The 21,035-nt window shown below is 43.4% G+C and overlaps 1 protein-coding gene across 2 annotated transcripts in view; it reads right to left on the reverse strand.

Moving 5' to 3' along the window:
• TMTC1 (transmembrane and tetratricopeptide repeat containing 1) overlaps nucleotides 1–21,035 on the reverse strand; it is a 136,060-nt gene that overhangs the window by 67,823 nt on the left and 47,202 nt on the right. For both annotated transcript variants that reach the window (XM_009332903.1, XM_009332902.1), the window contains one exon: nucleotides 10,023–10,212. In XM_009332903.1, coding sequence (XP_009331178.1) covers nucleotides 10,023–10,212 — 190 coding nt within the window. The remainder of the gene's footprint in view (nucleotides 1–10,022; nucleotides 10,213–21,035) is intronic.

Here is a 21,035-nt window from a genome sequence, read left to right on the forward strand (position 1 = left end):
TGATCGCTGCAGTGGTTGCTCCAAGTCATGCCATTGTGGGAGGCTTAGCGTGGGGCAGGCAGGGGAGAGGTGATGAAGTCTCATCTTTGCTGTCGCCAGGTACCAGCTGGCTGAGGGCTGGCACCTGGCTCAGCCCGCTGCTGAGCCAAACAGGGGCTCTCCCAGCTGCTGGTGATGGAGGGAGGGCATGCACTGCTTACATACCCCATGGAGCAAATTTTGTCTTGTTTTTTAAATGTTGGAGATTTCTCCCATGTCCTTCTATAAGCTACTTGATAGCTTACCTCCTTTTGTGAAGATGTGTTTCTTAGTTTATGTATTTATGGTAGTGCCCCAAGTAGGACAACGGGGTTGGAGATGGACCAAAAAAAAGCTTTTGGTCTGGCTGGACCCTGAGTTAGCCAGGTGTAAGGCAGCTCCCGCCCAAAAACTGTATTGCCATGGTAGCTGGGAGTCAGCGTGCAGTAGCCTGGGCATTGTGCCGTGCCAGCTGGAGCTGGCCCCCAGCCAACCGGCAGGCAATGCTAGGCTGGTGGCAAGGCAGGACGGGGGCCCTTGGTACCGATGGGGCCCCAGGGTTTGGTTCTGCACCATGCAAACGCCCATGCCATAAATGAATAATAGCAATTTTTTCTGGGTCTGAGGTTTGTTTGCTTTTTCTTTTTCTTGGATGGTGAACCTGTACCTTGAGAAAATAAGTGAAATGTTTTTAATATCCATGCCACCAATGAGGCAAAGGTGGTGCATCTAATCTTAATCTATATTGTTTGTACTTTTGTTCAGTAAATCAGCTGAAAGAAAGAATACATTTCTTCTTTAAAGTCCCTTCCCCGCCCCTGCTGTACAAGTGTTACTTCCTGCCCTCTGCTTTCTTGATAGCGCTTCCCTTTCCTGTTTTGGTTATAAGGCTTCATAGAGACTCCTGGCTTGTCTCCCTGCCAAATTTGTCTTCTGCTCAGTAATCAGGTGAAATAGCCTATTTGGGTTTAAGCACACGTGCTGGACTTGAGCGTATACTCCTGCGGGATTACCTGACCAGGTCTTCCTTGATGGCAGGCACGTAAGTATCTGGGGACTGTGCAGGATGGCAGGGAGTTTGTTGACCAGGGTTAATGTGACTGGGTGGGAAGGAGAGCGTGTATTGTCATAAATGCAAAAGGTCTGCATTTTGGTTATAGCCTCGTAGGATAATTTATAATTATAAAATGGTAATTAAGGTTTTATGGCAATGCTACATTAATATGCATCCCCTGGCAGTGAGGGAGAGGCTGACTTGACGGAGTGAGCCTCCTTCATTCCTGGTCTGCCTCCATCACCATCCCTGGACGTATTTAAAAGACGGGTAGATGAGGTGCTTAGGGATATGGTTTAGTGGGCATGGTGGTGTTGGGTTGACGGTTGGACTCGATGATCTTGGAGGTCTCTTCCAACCATAATGATTCTATGATTCTATATAAGACATATTCCTGAGCCACAAATAAATATTTGCTGACTACTGTTAAATCACAAGTCTTCTGCAAGCCAGAGTCCACAAAGTACAAGCGCAGGAGGTACGCAGATTACTTAGACGTATCTGTCATGAACTATGGACTTGCATAAGCCCACTGTAAATTCTCTATATTTCCCATTACGAAAGCACTGTCTGAGGTGCCAGATCCATTAAGTCTCACACTGTGATGGCAGGACTTATGTTCACATCCCCTGGCACCTGCAAGGGCTGAGGCGTTGGAAAGTGGAGCCATGAAGACAAACTTCCTCCCGGCTGGACAAAGTTGCACCTCGGGGAAGACAGCAGCTGGGCAAACAAGTTCAAGAAAATTCTGTTCTGTTCTACCCCGGAATGTTTCTGAAGGTGTTTATACATGCTTGCCTGTTTGATGGGAAGGTGGCAATCAAATGGGTTTAATTTCTTCCTCTAGCAGTTTATTTTGAGAATGAGGCAAGTGTCACCTCTCCACCATTTAGAACCAACAGCTCCATGGAGTAAAGACTTCCTTCCTACCAAAAGCATAAATCGCTCTCTGCCAGCAAGCTCTGGATGGCCCATTGCAGCCAATGAGATGTTATCCTTGGAACATCTGACTGCAAGCGCAGAAAAGCTGGTATCCAGGAAAGCTGGTAGTGCATGGCTGTATAAAAGCAATGAAAGCTATTACACATTTTCAAATGCTTGCAGGCCTAGGAGGTAAGTGCATTATCCATCAAAAGAGACACAGAGATTGAAAGAAGCTACATGACTGTCTGTAGAGCACGGACAGAGGATTACATTTCTTCAGTTTATTCCTAACATCCATTTGTGCAAGCCCTTACTGCAGGCTGCCCACAAACTTAATTCATGTATTCCTGTTGTACCAGTTGCTCGTGAAGCCACAAGCAGCTTGGCAACATGACTCCTCACCAGCCTGCACCAAACCACTGGCAGCATCTTACCTGACAAGAGGTCAGGATCTGCAAACATCTACTCTTGCACTTCCAACATATACGGTATAAAAGATAAAAGGGACGGTGTAGAAGCATGTCAAATTCACTCTGCATTCACGCATTAGGTGATTAAAAAGCAAGCTTAAGCTAATCAGGAATCAACCCTAGGGATTCATTCCTTCACAGGAAAAAAAAATCTGCTGATGTAAAGCTCACAGAAGCAGGCACTGGGTGCTCCCCAGTCCCACCTCACTGGTGCAGGCACAGACAGGCCATGGCAGCGCTGTGCCATGCTCCATGTACCATCAGCACGGTCTCCTTTAGGTCACCAGCGGAAATCAGGATGGGACATGTACATCTTCGTCTTCTGTGGCCAAACAGGAGGGCACTGTGGAGCTGTGGCTGTTTCGCTCTGCTGCCTGTGCCACCGCAACCGAGCGAACAGTGCCAAAAGTCAGGTGTCAACAGATGGTCTGAAAAACTCAAAACATTTGGTAAGGAAAAGGTAACTGCCCGGCTTCAAATCTGGCTCAGACACCAGGCCTAATCAGCTTGCTCCTACAAAAAGAGCCACACATTCTGTAATCACTACAATTTATCAGTTTTATTCTTTCATCTCATCCCACAAAAAAAAAAAGTCAGCATCTTCAGTAGCGCCAGCTGCTTGAATGCCAGGCTTAGCAACTCACTGTCTTCCTAAAATAGCTCAGTTTTCCTTGGAGATCATCTAGTTCTAATAAAATCACCCACCGTTACTACTCACTAGAATTAAGCAAATTTTATACTTCACAGATAGTCCGAAGCCATGGAGATTTATAATACTATTTTGACCACCACTGCTTACTGCTTATTAACTGACACATTGATCCTATTTCCAGCATTTGGCAACAACAAAAACTACTTTCCAGTTCACCAGCAGCAGCACCTATTCAGGAACTGGCGTACAGGCAAACACGCACCCATCAGAAACTGAATCAAAACCCCCGAAAGTATCATTGGCTTCCTAACCTGGGATTATCTGAAGAGAAATCCTTGGCACGTATCTCAGACCGCCCTAACGAGATTGTTCACTTTCCATTTCCAGAAGGAAGTAAGTCCTGGTCTGTACCATTAGGCAAAACAGCCTATTTTTCAGAATGCTGAAAGTGCCTAAGAACTCTGTTTGCATCGATGGGAACTGTGGATGCTCAAACACTCTGGAAATCAGGCTCTCAATTATGGAATAAAAGCAGAAAGTAGTTCTTTCCCAATCCCATAACCCACAGAAAGGCACAGAAGTGTATTCTACTGACATTTCACTTTTTATTTTAGTATCTTAAAGTAAAATTTTGATATCTACTATTTTCTTTTTCCCCGTAGACCTCAGCTACCCATCCATTCATCTGTGTGTTCACAGTCTTTCTTATCCAGGTTTCTGAAATTCCCTGACGATATAAGCTCATTTTCCCAATCCTTAATCTCTGCAGCCTCTAATTCCTCTTGACGAGCCGATTTGAACAGGATGCAGGAGCACACGCATCTTTGAAAGAGAAGTGGAACATTCCAAGAGGAAATAGGAAAGTCAACAAATTGCTCCAGGAATTAGAAAAATGCTTTTGACCTTGAGGTTGTTTTTCCTTCTTACCTTTCATTCTGTGACTGCAGGCTGCTTCACTATGTGAGGGAAAAAACCCAAATGGTAAAAAACAAAAAAAAAAAAGGTTAAATTTCAACACATGCACACTGCTTGCAGTACATACCAATGCGATCTTTGTAAAAGCAACCCCTATGAAACTACCTACCTAGCATGACAAACTCCTGCAGGAGTTAAGAGCCTGCTTGGTGAGATGCTGAATACCTTCACGGTGAGCCAAATCAGAACTACTGTATTTACTCAGAGTACCACACTCCAAACCTGTTATTTCAAACATCTACCAAGAACAAAAAAATCCGATGCAAAAGGTATTTTCATAGTTCTTGTGTTTGCTTTTTTAATTCAGAACGGCAATCGCATACAGACTGACTGAGGAAGGTTTCTTCTTTTGCTTGTTTGTTGGCTGGCACAGCAAGTACCCTGGGAAGGCTTTCGTGTTTCTTCCAGCCCCACCAAAGACCCGCAGCTGATCCGCTTGCAGCACTCGACAGAGCAGAAACGCGGCCAGCGAGGCGGCCAGCGAGGCACACAGGGGTGCCCGCAAGGGGCTCCCTCCCTTCCTCCAGCTTTCACTAAACAGAGTCTTTCTGGCTTATTACTCTCTCCCTGCAGCAAACATTAACAACAGAAGCAGCATAGAAAAACCTTGCTGCTAAGGATTAAGAACATCAGTCCTGACCTTCTGTCTGTGTGGAAGGAATTCAAGTGGGCCCTCAGGAAAATGAAAGCAGGATTTGTTTTAAATGGACCTTTCATGAAAACGACTGTGGTTTCCAGCTCGTCAGATAGACTCTGTCGATAAATAGCCTTATTCATCTTGCCGTGCCTTTGAAGCAGGTATTGTTCTGGAAGTGTTGTGGCATATAAATTTTGCTAGGCATACTTTCTAGCTGTGCTGATACTACTGTAGAATATTATAAAGAGGCAATTGTTCCCCAGAAAGGTCCATAAGCTGTGATTTATTAATGAAATACCAAACCTGGGAAACGAGGCAAAGGTCTCAGGAGTGCAGGGTAAAGTAAATAGCATGACAGAATACACATAATGAGCGCTAGCAAAAACAACAGAAACAAGCACACAAAGAGAAGATGCAAATGCCTTCCTCTCCTTGATGTTATTAAACATCATCAGCTAAGAAATATAGTCTGCGAGTGACTGAGGAATATGCTTAGATGATATTCACACATATAAACCACCAGATAAATGGCAATACGTTGCCAAATACAGCACAAATTAAAGTCATGATAATTTGGTATAAAATGCCTTGTCTTGGCTAAGAAGCAGTATGCAGAGAAATGTAGAGGCAGCAGTACCTTAAAATTAGACCTGAAGTAAAAAACAACCAACTGTAGCATATGAAAGAACAGGATAATAACGTATTTCTCAGTTGCATGTAATGGATATAACCTGAAAATCATCACAATTTCCTCTACGATAAGTAGCCATGTCACACACAGCAGCAAACCATGTTCTTTAAAAAGATATATCCTAGAGGACACTAGAGATTTTTTTTTTAATTGATGTGAAACATAAGTAGCACTCCCTCCTCAGACATGAGCAAACTGTTGCACATCATTACGTGTTCCTGCTGCCAAGTAGAAGGGGCTGTGAACCACCATAAGGTACCTCCATAGCATTGGTCATGAGTATAAATGCAAGATGAGGGCCAAGCAGTATGAGGTGAAATAAATTCTCCCAAACTAGTCAGGTACAAAAGCCACTGTTTCAAATTGGTTTTCCAGATCACCTTGCTCTGAATTACCCCATCGCACACACATGAGTTTTCCCACTATCAGCCCTCCATATATCAGGTACCACATAGAAAGTGGAATTTGATCCATCATGTGCTCCGCACATACGTTCACAGCTACAGGACAAGCTGCATTTTAATCACACTGCTAATTAAGCAGCAACCTAAAAATACCATGCAGAGCGGCATTTCAAACATCTGAAGGGTTTTCCTTTCACGCTCATTGAATTATTATGACATGTCAAAGAAATAACTGTCGTCCTGATGATAGGCCAATTGTTCTCTCTCCAGTTCACCAGGTGCTCACCGTTTCTTCCAGCACAGAAAGGCAGTGCTATGGGCCCTTGGGTACGCTAGTGGCCATTTGAAGCATCAGACAGATTATTTCTCTGGCCTTGTAACTGGCATGCTTGGCAACCAAAAAGAGAGTGCTTCATCCATTTCACTGGTATTTTTGTAATCTACCTAGTCGCAAAGCTGAAAGACAGACCACGTCCATTCCTTGCAGCTGAGGCTGTCTTTGAAAATGAACAATAAACAAATCTCATCCTCTTTGCCCAACTACTGTTATTTCTCTGGGATGCAGGCGTTTGCAATAGCATCCCCAGCATGCCACTCGAAGCCCAACCAGACTGGGTGAGGAAGTTCACCGCAAAGAGCTGAGTGGAACCTGAGGATTTCAAGACCCACCGGTGATTGCGGGTGCCTTGGCTAAAACAGCTCAAGAGAGGCCTATTTGCAGAGCAGGCCAGGCATCTGCGTGGTAAAAAAAAAAAAAATCAGGTCTCAAAAGGTTTCAGAGAGCTGCTTAACGATGGACTGCAACTTTGCCATATTGGTCACTATGAAAAAAATCTCGGCCAGAGATGACAGCAAGGTCCTTTACTCCCACAGTGGGAGGTGCACCAAGGAGCATGCCTTTTCTTTACTCCCGTCAGGCCTCCTGAAGACGGACATTAATTGTCACGTGTGATAGGGATGGCTGCAGCAAGAGACAAGCGTGGCTGTGCACCTAAACACCGTGCAGAGCAACAAGTCCTTCCTGGGGAGCTGCTCATGGGGAGCTCTTTGGCTGATAAGCAAGAGGGATTACCACTACGCACACGAAACGACCCAGCAAATGAAAGTTATATACAAGGAATTAACAAAGCAACTTTTCAAGCGACTTCCTCATTATGTAAGAAGGAGAACAACAGTGAAAGTGCATGAGGAGGATGCGGAGGGAAGCTTCTCTCTCCAAACAATAACAAACTGGAGAGCTGACTTCTCTGTTTCTGCAGTTTTTAGCATAAACCCACCATCTAGTAACAGACGTGTTCCAAGCAAAGCACTGTTTCTTCTCCTTCTGAGGTATAATAACGTTCACAAAATGAAATGGAACAAAAAAGCTTCATGCCTTAGATGTCCTTTATCAGCACAACACATACATGCCAACAGGGTTATTACCCTAATCACAAATGTCAACAACAAATTAGCCCTGTTTAAAATTCAGTGGCAACAAAGGCAGAAATCCAATACATGCATTCTCTAATTACAGTCCATATAATATATCCTGAATCTCTTGTGAGCTTGTTTTGTGGATGCACACGCATTGCCTCTTGCCACTGAAAATCAGTTCAGTGTTCACTGCACAAATGTCTTCACTTCTGCCAAAATCATTTCTAGCATTTCCATTCTCCGTGCCATAGAAAGGAAAGTGTTAGTGCCAATGAGAATGAATACGAGGTTTTGTCCTCTCTTACCCCTGCACACCTACACACTCAAAGGAAAGGCACACAAACTGCATGCCTGTTCACTCTAAAACCATTCCTTAGAAAATTGCAAGCTATTGCTTCCAGGTTAGACTTTGCAGTGAAAAAGGAGAGAAAAATGGCTGCTAAGACAGCTTTGTGTGTTTGCTTCAAAAAGAAAGCAAAACATCTTACACTTTACGAAATGTGAAGAATCAACTGATGCATCTCATGCTGCCTACAGGCTGCATAATACTGAGAAATAGCCTGTCTGGGGCTTGACTGAAGGATGGTCCTTCTTGCAGGGGGAGCAATGTCGTATGAAAGGCCACTGCTGTTGCATTTGGAAAGAAGCTTTCTTAAGAGCCTAATATAATGAATTGTGCCTACAGTTCATGTGTCCTGAACTTCCCTCTCCTCGCTGTAGAAGACATTGCTGAGAGTGTCCGAAGCCAAATGGGATAATTTATTTCCAGGAAACGTGCCTCTTCCTACTGTTTGCTTTCCTCAATAATTCATATTACTCGGTACAACACAATCATCTTCACACCACTTAGTGACAGTATCACAATTGGGTTGTTATGAGAGTCATTAAAAATAAAATAGAAAATCTGAAAAGCAGATTATTTCAGCTACCTCTAATTATACCTAGGGCTGGGGGAAGCATGTCCAGGTTGACCCCCAGGAACCATTACCAGTTCCATGTTCACAGTGGGTTTGCTGGGAGGCTGCGAGTAGAGACTGATTAGAGAACCTTGTCAAGAATAGGTGATGGTTCTGGGTTTACTTGGGTTAGACACAAAAGCAGATCACTTCAGATCCAATTTATTCCATGTTCGGGGTTTTCAAGGATAAACACAAAGGAATCTACAAGATTAATTTCAAAGCATCCAGTAAGTAAATGCCTGGAGAGTGAAATTCACATTGCTTAACGCAACATTAACAGTGGTTAAGAGCAAAGCAGTGAACTTATTCTCACAAAAAATTAGAAGCTGCAGTTTCAAATCAAGCAGCGGTGTTCATAAATCCAGACTGAATTGTTTTGCCTTTAAGAAAAAAAACAGAAGGAATAAAAATATGATAAAATCTAGAGATTTAATGCACAAAGTGTCGTGAAATATTTTGTTTTGCAGTTTGACAGAAGACAAACAATTCAGTTACCCAAAGGAATCCTTCTGGATTACCATTTTACTCAAAATAAAACAACACAGAATGTCTTTGGATAATCCTGAAAGATTTTTTCCCAGCAAACCAACAACATTAATCTTACACATAGTACCAATTCCGACAACGGGAGAAGAAATAAAAAGCGACCAAAACTTCAAAGAACACAGGATAAGATTTTTCAGAAGTGTTCAGTACTGGGCTAATGAGAATTTTATCATTAACTTCCCTGGGAACAAGATTAGGTCTAATACAAACACTTCTGAATATCTTTAGCAGTGAGTAATGAAAGCAGGAGCAATACAAGATGATGTACAACCTGCAGGTAGAACTAGTGAATACCCAATAGGATGTTTTCCCATATTTCCCATACAGCATCTGTCAATGTATAATCTAAATTAATAACTCTGCAGTCTCAAACTGTTTGGTTCATTTTCTGTCTCTTATCAGGAGCACAGAGAAGACTGCCAGGGTAGACTGAAGCATGTACATGACCTGCACATTTTAGCATAACATAGGTATTAAAAACCTGTCACTCCCCTACTATGCTTTTCAGCGATATGTATGTTTAAGGAAGAGAAACTTTTGTACTATTTCAAAAACAATTACCAACACCTTTCCTAAAGAAGATTCCACAACACAGCTGAAGGAGGAATAGTTTGTAACTCCCTATGATCCACAAAAAAACCCCTTCCATGTAAGTGTATACCTGATCTCTGACAAGTCTAGTACAACCTCACTTTCATTTCTGCAATATGATTAATGGTGGATCTGAAATGCTGAATTGTGAAGCATGGCTTACCAACTGTATTATTTACGCTAAATAACAATTTCCAGATAATTTCAGATTTCCCACATTCCATTACTCCGCTGATGGGAAATCTTCTCATCAAGATGTATGCAACGTTTAAGTTTTAGAAGCATAGCAAAGGTACGAATACAATAATTGATTTCATTTTCAAATGGCTCTGCAGATGACAGTTCCCAGTCCTGTCTGAAGCAAGTGACAAAGAGCCTAATGACTATGGGAGAGGCAGAGACACTTAACAACTTCAGTGGAGTATGGATCATTAACAGTAATTGAATGCAGGACTCCAGGCCAAGTTTTACCCTCAAATCAGACCAATTAGAGACTAAGACATTCAACTAGAGGGACATTTTCATCTGTTAAGCATGTCTGTGTTAGTTATGTAGCGGTGTGTTTTTTTCACCTCAATCCAATGCATTTGAGAGGAAAACTTGCACTTAACTGACCATTTCATCTGAAGATTAGGAAACAAGAGATTTTAAACAAAATGTTGTATTGAGTGTCTTTCAGTGTTACCTTGAATGCAGCTATGCAGTGTAGGCTGAGTAACATCATCACCAGCACCAGGAACACTGTGGCTAAGTTCCTCGCATCCCAGATGGACTCGATCAAAGGGATGCTGCCGACCTGCCAGTCGTAGCACAGGGTGATCGGTGCCAACAGAAGCCACGCATTGAAGGCCAGAAGGTAGGAATAAGTTAGAAACCTGCAAAGAAAACAGGTAACATAATACATGGAATGACTGCCAACACATGAAACATTTTCCTTGGGCAATTACCACTTACTATATGGGGGGGGGGGGGAAATTCATAAGGGGGGAGGGGGGGAATAGCTCTGCACACACAGGCAATACCACACCTCTCTGTCAATAAAGAGATGCTAACATAGGCGAGGGGCATTTCAACAGGCCATTTAAAGAAATAATATAAGATCAATAATATTTATGTGGTTTCTATGCACCAGCCTTTGGAAAAACTAAGAAATCTTCATCTCGCATTCAAACGCTAGATTTTTGAAGCGACTTTCTACCAGCTTCAACAATAAATGAATGATAACTAAGCAGGTACATACATACATTGAACTGTTTCACAGTTCACTGCATCACTCCTGCAATACAAAATATCCCTCTAGCTGGGTTTAACTTACAATTTATGATTTCTCCTATGTGTACAATATTGAGCAATTACAGTCAGATCTCTCCGTCTTTTCCCTTTGTATCCCAGCACAGAGAGAAAATACAGAAGAAAGGAGGCACAGGGTGATCCTTGGCTGATCCCATCACAGTTTACTAGGGCTGGGGACAGCTCGCATGAGATGTGCCACAGGAATGATGGAGAAGTAGAGAGCCTTTCGTATTATTGTAAACTTCACTAATTAGTATTCTCAATAGAGACGAAATTAATGGGGAATGGAAATGGGGAACATGCTGCCCTCTGGGAAGTATGGAGGGCTTTCAGAAGACTGAACAAGAACAGCATGCGTGACACTGGGCTAAAGAAAACAAGAAAAAAAATAAAATCAAACCAACATCCCCTCTCCCCCCCAGCCTTATGCTGCTTGGCACCTACTCACCCAAAAGTGCGTCCCCCTCAAAACACATTTACAAAAGTTCAAATACTTTTGCATGCAAGAGGCTGGAGATTATTACAGCAATCACAAAGTCAACCAAGCAGAATTGCGACAGCCTTAGAACACACAAACCCAGAAGGTTTGCAAATGGAAAAATCCACATTGTACACAGCACCAAAGACAGCAAATACTCAGAAAGAAATGAAATTATATTCTATCCTGCATAGGATTTCTCCCATCTGAGCCTGCTTTGGCTGTTGTTATCACACCCGGTTGCCATGGTACCTTAGCAGGTTTATTAAAACAATAACAAAGGACCCCCAAGAGATGTAGAGCCATGTAGACACGAGGATTGTTTCACTCGCCACTTAGAAACGTGCCTCTTTGGGGTCAAAATGCAGCCCCTTACAACAGCACTTACAACATTATATTTTATTTATGGCAGAAGGGGTAAGATACTGAAGCTAAATGTGACTCCAGGCAGGCAGGATAGCCCAGACGGGTGTTGGGCCAAGACACAGGGATGAAACAGGCCTAAATTTTTGGGAAAACATTATAAAATAACCACAAACAGTTAGGATATCAGTTTCTCTTCTCATCCAAAAAACAAACGTCTCCAGCGGCACAGCAACCCAAAAGCAGGGAGGCTTACATAGCTAGAGTAATGTTTCATTGTAAACAGTAGAAAAGGCACATTCTCATTCACCCGCAAGTCTTTCTAAGCTCCCAATTCTGATGGAAAATGGAATATTCCCACATTCTTAAGGTTTTCAGCCATTTGGTACACTTCTCTTCCATCCCTCCATTTTCCTCCCCTTCCCCACCCTGGGAAAAAAAGAGAGAAAACTGATTTTCTCTCTTAAGAGAAGCAGCGATTAAAAGGCCGGTTTCTATTGAAGAAAGCATCCCTCAAAAACATAATCTAATTCTACTCAAACTCTTCTTACAATTTTGATTGTTCACTATTTCTAAAGAAACAAATATGTCTTTTCTAGTCACCAAGCCAATCTTTTCTGGTCCACATTACAGAGAAACACAGCAACGCAAAATCTGGTGGAGCTTAATCATGCCAAGGTGCTCACTCGTGATGTTACGTGTGGCCTGGCCCCACCTCTGCTCAGCTGCAATACAAAACAGGCTTCTGTATCAGTCTGAATACAACATCAGTTCAGAAAGGGTTGCCAGCCTTTATTTACAGCTACCTACTTAAAAGCCAGACTGAGTTCCATTTCGAGCTTTACTTTTAAAATAAAAAGCATGTCCATTTATATCAATCTGAATAATGTCATGGCATAGGATATCGTTACAAGTGTGTATATTAGACAGCATTTTCAGAAGCGTTGAGTTAGTTTTGCACTTGATGTCTTAGGAGAGCCCAGTTTTTGGAGGAAGTGTCCTTTTATGTCCTTGCATATTAACATTTTCCATAAGCTTCACAATATTCATGGAAGTTTGTATGCAAACCATAACATACACCAGAAACCCTCCCCTACTCACTCAGGCTAGGCTGCTAGGCAGGAAGGAACGAGACGACATTTGGGATCTTTGCAAACTGCAGCATTGCAGTTATCTTCACTGATAAGGCAGGAGCTGATAAATCATTACATGGCACAGAATAAACAAACACAGTTTGCTGCCATAACAAATTGAGTCAGTTTAACAAATTCCAAGAGGAATTCAGGACAGCCAAATTAGTGTGCATTAAAGCATTTCTGATGGAAGGTTAGGACAAACTGCTGTTGAAGATGAGAAGACAGGCTCCAGGACACGCACTCATGAAAACAGGTTTGTAAACAAGTCTTTTCCCCTGTGCTTGTGAGGTTTCCGTCTTCCTCAGGAGCCACGTGCACAACTCGCTGCCAGAGGCAGGTCCCAGAGGAGATGGACAATTGCTCCGTTCCATTACGGCAGTAACTAGTATCTTAAATATGTTCACAACAGTGAACTATTTTAAAGCCTGTGACAGTCATTACCATCTATGTACGGTTGACTGGTTTGCCTCTCCAGACATCCTACTGGAGAACCCTTGGCCATGTCTCTCGCTGTCAAGCCTGATGCCCTCACTGAATGTGCATGTGCTGACAGCAGACATGGAAGCAGGATCCAGGAGGGCGCTGCCTGATTTTAGCAGGCGTTTGTAAGCTGCAAGAAAGCCTTGAGCGAGCTCTGATCCAAGCAAAAGTTTGGATATGCTTTCAGCTTTGGTAACCTGTCCTTGAATGCGATGGATGGCTGTATAAAATAAAGCACTACAAACTATCACTATTCTAAGTACTAGGAACAGAAAAATAACAGGATGCTAATAATAGTTACTGACAATTCAGTGCTGCTTTTTACTTATGGCTCTCAAAAGCACATGATATTCCTTTACATGCACGTAGCTCTCGTATCACAAGGCTAACCAGGGAAAATGCAGGAGAAACTTTGGAAGAACCCTCTCACCAAAGCTGCCACCTCAAGGAAATATTTTGCAAATTTTGAAAAGACTTGAAGATTCATGGAATCATTCCAGGAGCCGATTACATTTTAGCAGCCTACCTGCAAATGACAAAAAAAGTCTTTTCTTTTAATTAGTTGACTAAGTGAATTACATTATCTTCTCTATATTGTTGTTCATGTCTGCTGGAATTCCAAGGGAGAAAAATCCCTGCCTGTAACATCTCCAATCTATCAGTTAATCCCAGGGAAGACAGAGTATTACTGGTGAGGTGGTTGGAAGAATCTGCCTCTTAATTGACAATCAATTTTCCCCCAGGCCAGTTAACAGCATTTGCATTACAGCAGAGTAATTTTTTTTTATTTGCAAACCGAACATGGAAATCCAAGTTTCAGCAGGTATCAAGTGGTTTTTTTCACTTCTCAGCATCTCTGGCATGTTCAGAAAAACACAGCTCCTCCTGTAGGTAGCAGGTGTTGTCATAGCAATCCAGTTTGTTTAGTTTCAAATTTTTTAGTTTAAATGCACTGTTGTGTGCATTGTTTGAGATAAATACAGGATGACTCATATCTAGAACCTGTTGCAGAAAACAACTACCTAAACTGATTGCTTCTGCTACAAAAATGAAAGTAAAGGGTGCTACTTAAAGCCATAAACAATACGACAGAAAAATACTTGGGGGATTGCCTGTTACCCTTTGCTGTAATAGAGACTAATGAGCTTGGAAAAGCCCTAGTCTCAGCTCTGCCAAACCCAGGCAATCAGAGCACATGAGGATTGTAAGACTAGCTAAAAAAAATACAAGATTTATACAAATTTATGAGGAGTTTCATTTGCTTTCTGATTTTGGAGCATTTTAAGCTTTTTCCCCAGCTCCCAGGGACTGAGATTATAGATCTTTCTAAAACTGTGCTACATGAGTGATCACAAGACTCATGCCACGCTCCACCAAAGCTGCATGGAAAAGTAGGGGCCAGTGACCCTATTCTTTCTAGGTGCATACAGTGGTGCAGCCTACCACCTACCCAGTTCTGGGATAACCCATCCCATTCCTGACAAACCACCTTACCCCCAAAGATCCAGCAGGGTATCTACCTTCCTGCACGTGGAAGATTTTCCTGCGCTGGGGATTTTAGCAAGGCAAAGGCAAAATATTCTCCTGGTTGGAAAAAAAATGGACCTATCTAGAAGACAGGTGGTAACAGCACACTTAACTGGTATTTGGGAAAAGAAGGGGATGTACTAAGAACGACGGGATCTGAAACAGAAGCAGGAAGATAGTCATTGCCCTTTCAGAAGTCACAGACCTTGTTAATGCTCTTCTGAGAAGACAACCTCCACACTGCCAGGGACTCGGAGAGATTTTGGTTCACTGTAACGGTGGGAAGAGCGCCTTTATTAGGGAAAAGAGCTTCTCACGTGCATTAACAGCTGACTGATTTCAGCTCAAGGCTCTCTTCATCCTCTACAAAGTCCTAAAACCAAGTGTGTTTGATGAGCCACTTCACAATAATGTCCTCCTAGGACACACGTGGCTGCAATTATAACCAGGTGGTGGTATTTAAGGATATTGTCTTAAAATTGTATGTATTTGCACTTCCCCTGGGGAACTGCCAGTCCAGTCATACCTTCCCACATGAATTTATTTTCCTGCTCTGTATATTGTCAGCCTAAACATTTTCTTTTCATAGCCGTAGAAGAAAAATCATCCTCTGTCTATCCAGCACATTCGGCGATGGTGGAGTAAGACTACGCAAACAAGCAACAGACAGGCTAATTCCAATTTAACATCCAAATGCAAGTATCAGCTAGACAGAAAATACTTGTAATTGGAAAAAGTGCCTGTGTATTCCCTTTCACCAAAACTTTTGCATCTAGGGGAAAAGAGCTGCCAGTCAGTAGAGGACAGGAGTAGGAAAGACAAAGATACAGATAAACAAGGCAGCTGCAGCTTGATGAATAGCAAGGTAACTTTTCTGGAAGGTGGGTTTGTGTGCACCTGGGGCACAGGAGGAAAGGCAAACTATGTTGTCCGCTATAGCTTCACAGCCTGAAGAGCTTTGATCTGGTGAATGGCTCGCTCTCAGTTGTTTCAACTCTGTGGCTAAGAATCTGAAAAATATCAAATTCTTGAAGAGTAAAGACTTTTCAAAGAGCCTGTGAATTTCCAGTGAAACCCGAGCCTGCTGTCAGAGTCTCAATGCTGGAAAACCTGGGATTGATCTCATACTGTTTTCCCTCCGCAAACCCCCACGTGCTGTGGGTGAGAGCGTGTCTTGTGATCAAATGTGATCCTCAGCTCGCCACCGACAGCAGCACGTGCCAGAAGTCACGCAGCCAAAAACCCCCCAGCCACCAGTGGGCAACTGCTTCAGCAGAGGCTCACTGAGGCAGCAGGGGATGGAGGGTCCTCTGGACAGCCGCTGAGATACTGGTGGCTGATCCTCAGGAAATTAAAAAACAGACCTCATAAACCCGCTGTGATAATGTTTCTGGAAACGGTCCATTGTACCCCAGAGCGTTACCTACTCCACGCCGGCGGGAGCCAAAGGGATGTCCTGGGCACGCTGCTTTGCCTCAGAGACTGGCCATGGTCTAGCCCTCCTGCGTGGAAGTATTTTGAAAAGCAAAATGCATTGCCTATAGGAGTCAATGGCCTCTGCTTTGGCTGCACCCCCTCCACTCCATATGCAGGCTTTTGGCAGGCAAGGCTTGTTGTGTAACCAGGGCTTGCAGCAAGCACCATGATCCATTAAAAATGCCTATCAAGCTAATTTCCAGAGCAGCACTACCTACCTGGGTTTGTTCATTAAACCAAGAAAACTTCAAGTGAGAGAGATGCTGAAATCTTTCACACGGCTCTGGGAAAGCAGGTTCCTCTGGGAACCTGTTATTGTAGGATGGCCTTTGTTTTGTAGCACCATCTTCCAGACTGGCTTCCCCCCGACCCCCCGCTCCCCTGGAATAAAGAATACATTTTACACTTAATGTATGGACTGTCTGGCCCCTGGGTGGGCATGACAGCAATTCTTACCGACGCTGTTCTCTCTTTTGTCTAGAAGTGAGCCCTGAATGCTGGGTGCCTGCAGAGATTACGTGTAGGGCTGAAGTTAAGCACCTTTGGGCACATGATAGAAAGCACTGACAAAACAGGCAGAACTTTTCCACTCAGGATGTGCAAGCCTGGCTAATTAAGAACTGATATGTCACAGGGGTCTATTTTAATGCCAGTTCCTAGCCTAATTTCAGTGAAAATTCCATACCAGAGTAGTTGCTGCACTTGACTTCTATTGCCTTGGCAGAACTGGCTGGCACAGGGACCCAGTTCTCCAGCACAGGTCCACTGCGTGCCTCTCAGTAGTTCATTCCCTTTGCAGTTACAACTGGGATGATTAAGTGCGTTGCTCAGAAAACAGTTACAAATCTGTGTGAAAAAGAGTATGTGCCAGTTTTTACGTATAAGCATTTCTTCAGCTTTCTGTGGCACTGAATTCTCACTTACCCGATTGAAACAGCAAAGAAATACAGAAAGCCAGCTTACAGAGAGAGCAGTTCAACCACGGGACAATGTTATCTCAAGGCAGTCTTAGTAGAAATGCATTAACTATTTAATGTAACACCACAAATAAGCCTGCTTCATGCCCAGAGTGATCAGCCAAGGGAGGTCACGAGGCAAATGCCAGCAGAAATTAATATAACTTGACTCCCAAAGGTATAGTTTAAAAAACCATACTTTCTTAGTTTGAAATTACTGGTAGGATTTAATCTGTTTCACACACCTTGAGACATGCTGTACAATGGACTTTTCCCTTGTCTTACCACGGTGTTAGTAACACAATCTGTTTACCCAGAGGCCTCCTACTTCTTTCCCCTCAAGAATGGCAGAAGAAAGAAACATTGTACAAAACGTCTGAAGCATGACAGCCCACCGCTCAACGCCCTGCTAACACTCGAGCTGCACTTCAGTACACTTTACCTAGAGCTGCGTAGCTCTCAAAACCTTTCTAATTGCATTCTTCCTCAGCTTTCATTTAATACAAGCAATAATGTTTTAACAGAGGTTTGGGATTGGTTTTTCTATTGCAACAGCTTACCCATAGCAGATTTTGGGATGGCAAGTCACAATGACTGGAAATCTGTGTTCTTTAAGGTAGGTCACTGGAGAAGGTACGTCCTTTCTGCAGCGTACAACAGCCTGTATGGACAGGCTCTAATGGCAGGGCTTACGAATAGCAGGATTCCCAACACCTTCATTTCTGCCTCCGCTGAGAAAGGGAATGATGGACAGATTTCATCTTCTCACATCACCCTTGCCAAGCAACACACTGAAGGACATAGAAATGTGCTTTCATTTATGTCACTGTAAGTTTTAAGGTATTTGGGAATATCAGAAAAATCCAGTACCTTGCAGGGACTGAAGCATTCATATTCTGACTTCCAAAGCATTTATTTGCATCCCCATTCACTTGTAATTTTAAGGACAGTAATTTAGTGAACGTACTGAACAGACGATTGGGTTTTTTTTAAAGACTGAAAAACTGTCACTATTTCAGCATATTCCGTCTTCCAATAGTTAAAACATTATCTGTCTACTTTAATTTATACATTTGTGTTGTCCAAGATTGGAGACAGGTTACACAGAACATACAGTCATGTTCTAAGGCCAAACTGGGCCACATCAAATGTCTGTCCAGATGAGGATCCTCTCTCCAGCAGTGACCAAAAATTAAGGCCAAGCAAAGCATATAAGAACATGATAATTTTTTTCCAGTTTCTAGCTAGCATGATGTCCCCGAGTTGGATGTGGTTTCTGCATGTTTAGTAGCCTGGATTTCTTTTTTTAACTTGGCAAATCTCTCTTTGAGCCTGCATAAACTTTCAGCACACCCACAGCATCCTGCAGGAAGGAGCTCCCCAGCTCAACTACCTGTTGCAAGCCACCTCCTTGGCTTGCTTTGAACCTGTCTCCTCTTAGATTCATTTGATACACCTTTATTTCTATATGCTCCCTCTTATACACAATCATGGATGCATAGACCTCTCTCGCACCCTCAGTCATCTAATTTACACTACAAGCATCATAAGGGCTGACAAAATCTGACCTCATTACTCAGTACTTTTTCAAACCCATAACTTACACCTACCCCTGATCTTAGCAACACTCCAATAACCGTTGCCAGCCTCGGGACAAACCGCACCTGTACAGCTCACCAGCTGACACAGAAACCTTGCGAGAGTATCCTGGTTTTGGCTGGGATAGAGTTAATTTTCTTCCTAGTAGCTAGTATAGTACTATGTTTTGGATTTAGGATGAGAATAATGTTGATAACACACCGATGTTTTAGTTGTTGCTGAGCAGTGCTTACACTAGTCAAGGACTTTTCAGCTTCTTATACTGCCCTGCCAGCGAGGAGGCTGGCGGTGTGCAAGAGGCTGGGAGGGAACATGGCCAGGACAGCTGACCCACACTGGCTAAAGGGATATTCCATACTATGTGACGTCATGCTCAGTATATAAACTGGGGGGAGTTGGCAGCGGGGGCACGGCCGCTGCTCAGGAACTGGCTGGGCATCGGTCAGCAGGTGGCGAGTAATTGCATTGTGCATCACTTGTTTTGTATATTCTATTATCATCATTATTATTTTCTTCCTTTTCTGTCCTATTAAATTGTCTTTATCTCAACCCACGAGTTTTACCTTTTTTCTGATTCTCTTCCCGAACCCACTGGGGGGGAGCGAGCGAGCGGCTGCGTGGTGCTTAGTTGGTGGCTAGGGTTAAACCATGACAGAGAGTTAACAATACCCCTTTGGGTTCATCCTATGTCAGCCAAGACCTCAACTCCAGATCTAACTTTATGCATTTCACAAAGACTGCCACACATTTCCAAATTACTGTTTTTCTTTTTTATTCCACTTGTTGTCATCAGCCTTCCTCCTAGCCCCACAGAGTTGGCCAAGTCTTACAATAACTTTCAACTCCATTGAAAACCGTAACATTTACCCTGGCGAGACATGCACAATAACCACATTTCCAGCTCAGTGCAAATAAAGATGACTGCTTGCAAACAGAAACTCCCATTTGTACCCTGCATGATCTTCAGACAGTTACAAAACAATTTGCCCGCTGCCTGAGCGCTAACCCTTGCTTCAGCCATAGTTAAGGTGTTAGTAACCACTTCAAGATCACCACCCAACACTGGCCCTTCTTTTAGTTTCATGGGGCTTCTGGTTTTGACACCAAACTTAGCTCTTCCACTCCCTTCCTCCCAACTCAACCCAAATTGTAAATAACATCCTGGCTTTAAAATCAGTGCTGTGACCTAATTACTGCCTTCAAAACCTCGTTAAAAGCTTCTCATACCAACTCTTCATATACTGCTGCTGTAGGTGTCCACAGCTGAGGAACACACACGGCTTAGCAGCTTCTCTGAGGCTGGGCCACAACAACAAACTCTCCCATGCGACTGGACATCCACCAGTTGGGCAAGCAACCACACACACCAGCACCTACTTGGATGTTGAATATCCTTGAGCCTTGATGTCGTAGGCCCTAATCTAATGTAACCCCTAACACCAGGGCCAGCAAGTTGTATCACCTCCAAATCCACCCTCAAGCAATTTACTCAGCTAACACCACTTCTTATTTCCACCCCGTGGAAATACCAGTCTTTAAAAACAATCTTATCTCTTCAGCCTCCCTCTTCCTTGCACCTAAGTTGAGCGCCAGCCCTGCACCTCATCCTAGCCTTCCCGCTGGCCAGACACACAGATCTTCCTGGAAACTAGGCCAATGCCACTCAACCTTGCTGGTTCCATCTGACATCCCAGTCCTGCACTCATGATGACTGACACAATGTCAGTTCTGCAGCAATAGCTTCAGGTCTGACCATGGTAAGATAAAGTCTGAGGTGAGAGTTATAGTTTGAGTCTGAAAGAGGAGGTGAGGAAGAAAAAGGGCTGTGGTCAGTGGGTGCATCATGGGCTATCAGTTCAGAGACAGTCACCGGCTCTCTGTCTACCTTGCAGGATTGACCACTCACCCATTCGGCAAAAATTTGCCACCCTTGCTGTCCAGAAACTTACCCTAAGGTATCACCCACGTTGACTAATTAGTCTTCCCACAGCTCCGTGAGACTGGCAAGATACAACAATTAAAAAAACCAGCTCTCATCTCCGATTTCTTGTTTGCAGGTGGACCCCACAGGTCTAACATGAAGGCTACTGCTAGCAGTGCAGCTGGGCCTATAGCTAGCTTTGAGGCAGTTGGTGGGTCACTGACTATTTTGAAGTGAAGGGTTAGGGTCTGGGTTCAGGAAAGGTGTTGCTAAGCAAGCCTAACATGCTGGCAGGTGGATCCTGCAGACTCAGGGTGGTGCACGGGATCAGGATAGCTGGGTTTTAGCCTCTTTCAGGTTGTTTGGGTGCAAGTTCAAGGTAGTGGTCAGCTTAAGGTTTGAGTTCAGAGAAACAAGAATTGCAGAGAAGAATTTATAGACATATTCTGCAGGTGCATCACATCTAAGA

This window comes from Pygoscelis adeliae, unplaced genomic scaffold (genome assembly GCF_000699105.1).
Source record: "Pygoscelis adeliae isolate BGI_AS28 unplaced genomic scaffold, ASM69910v1 Scaffold38, whole genome shotgun sequence".
Classification (NCBI taxonomy): Eukaryota; Metazoa; Chordata; class Aves; order Sphenisciformes; family Spheniscidae; genus Pygoscelis; species Pygoscelis adeliae.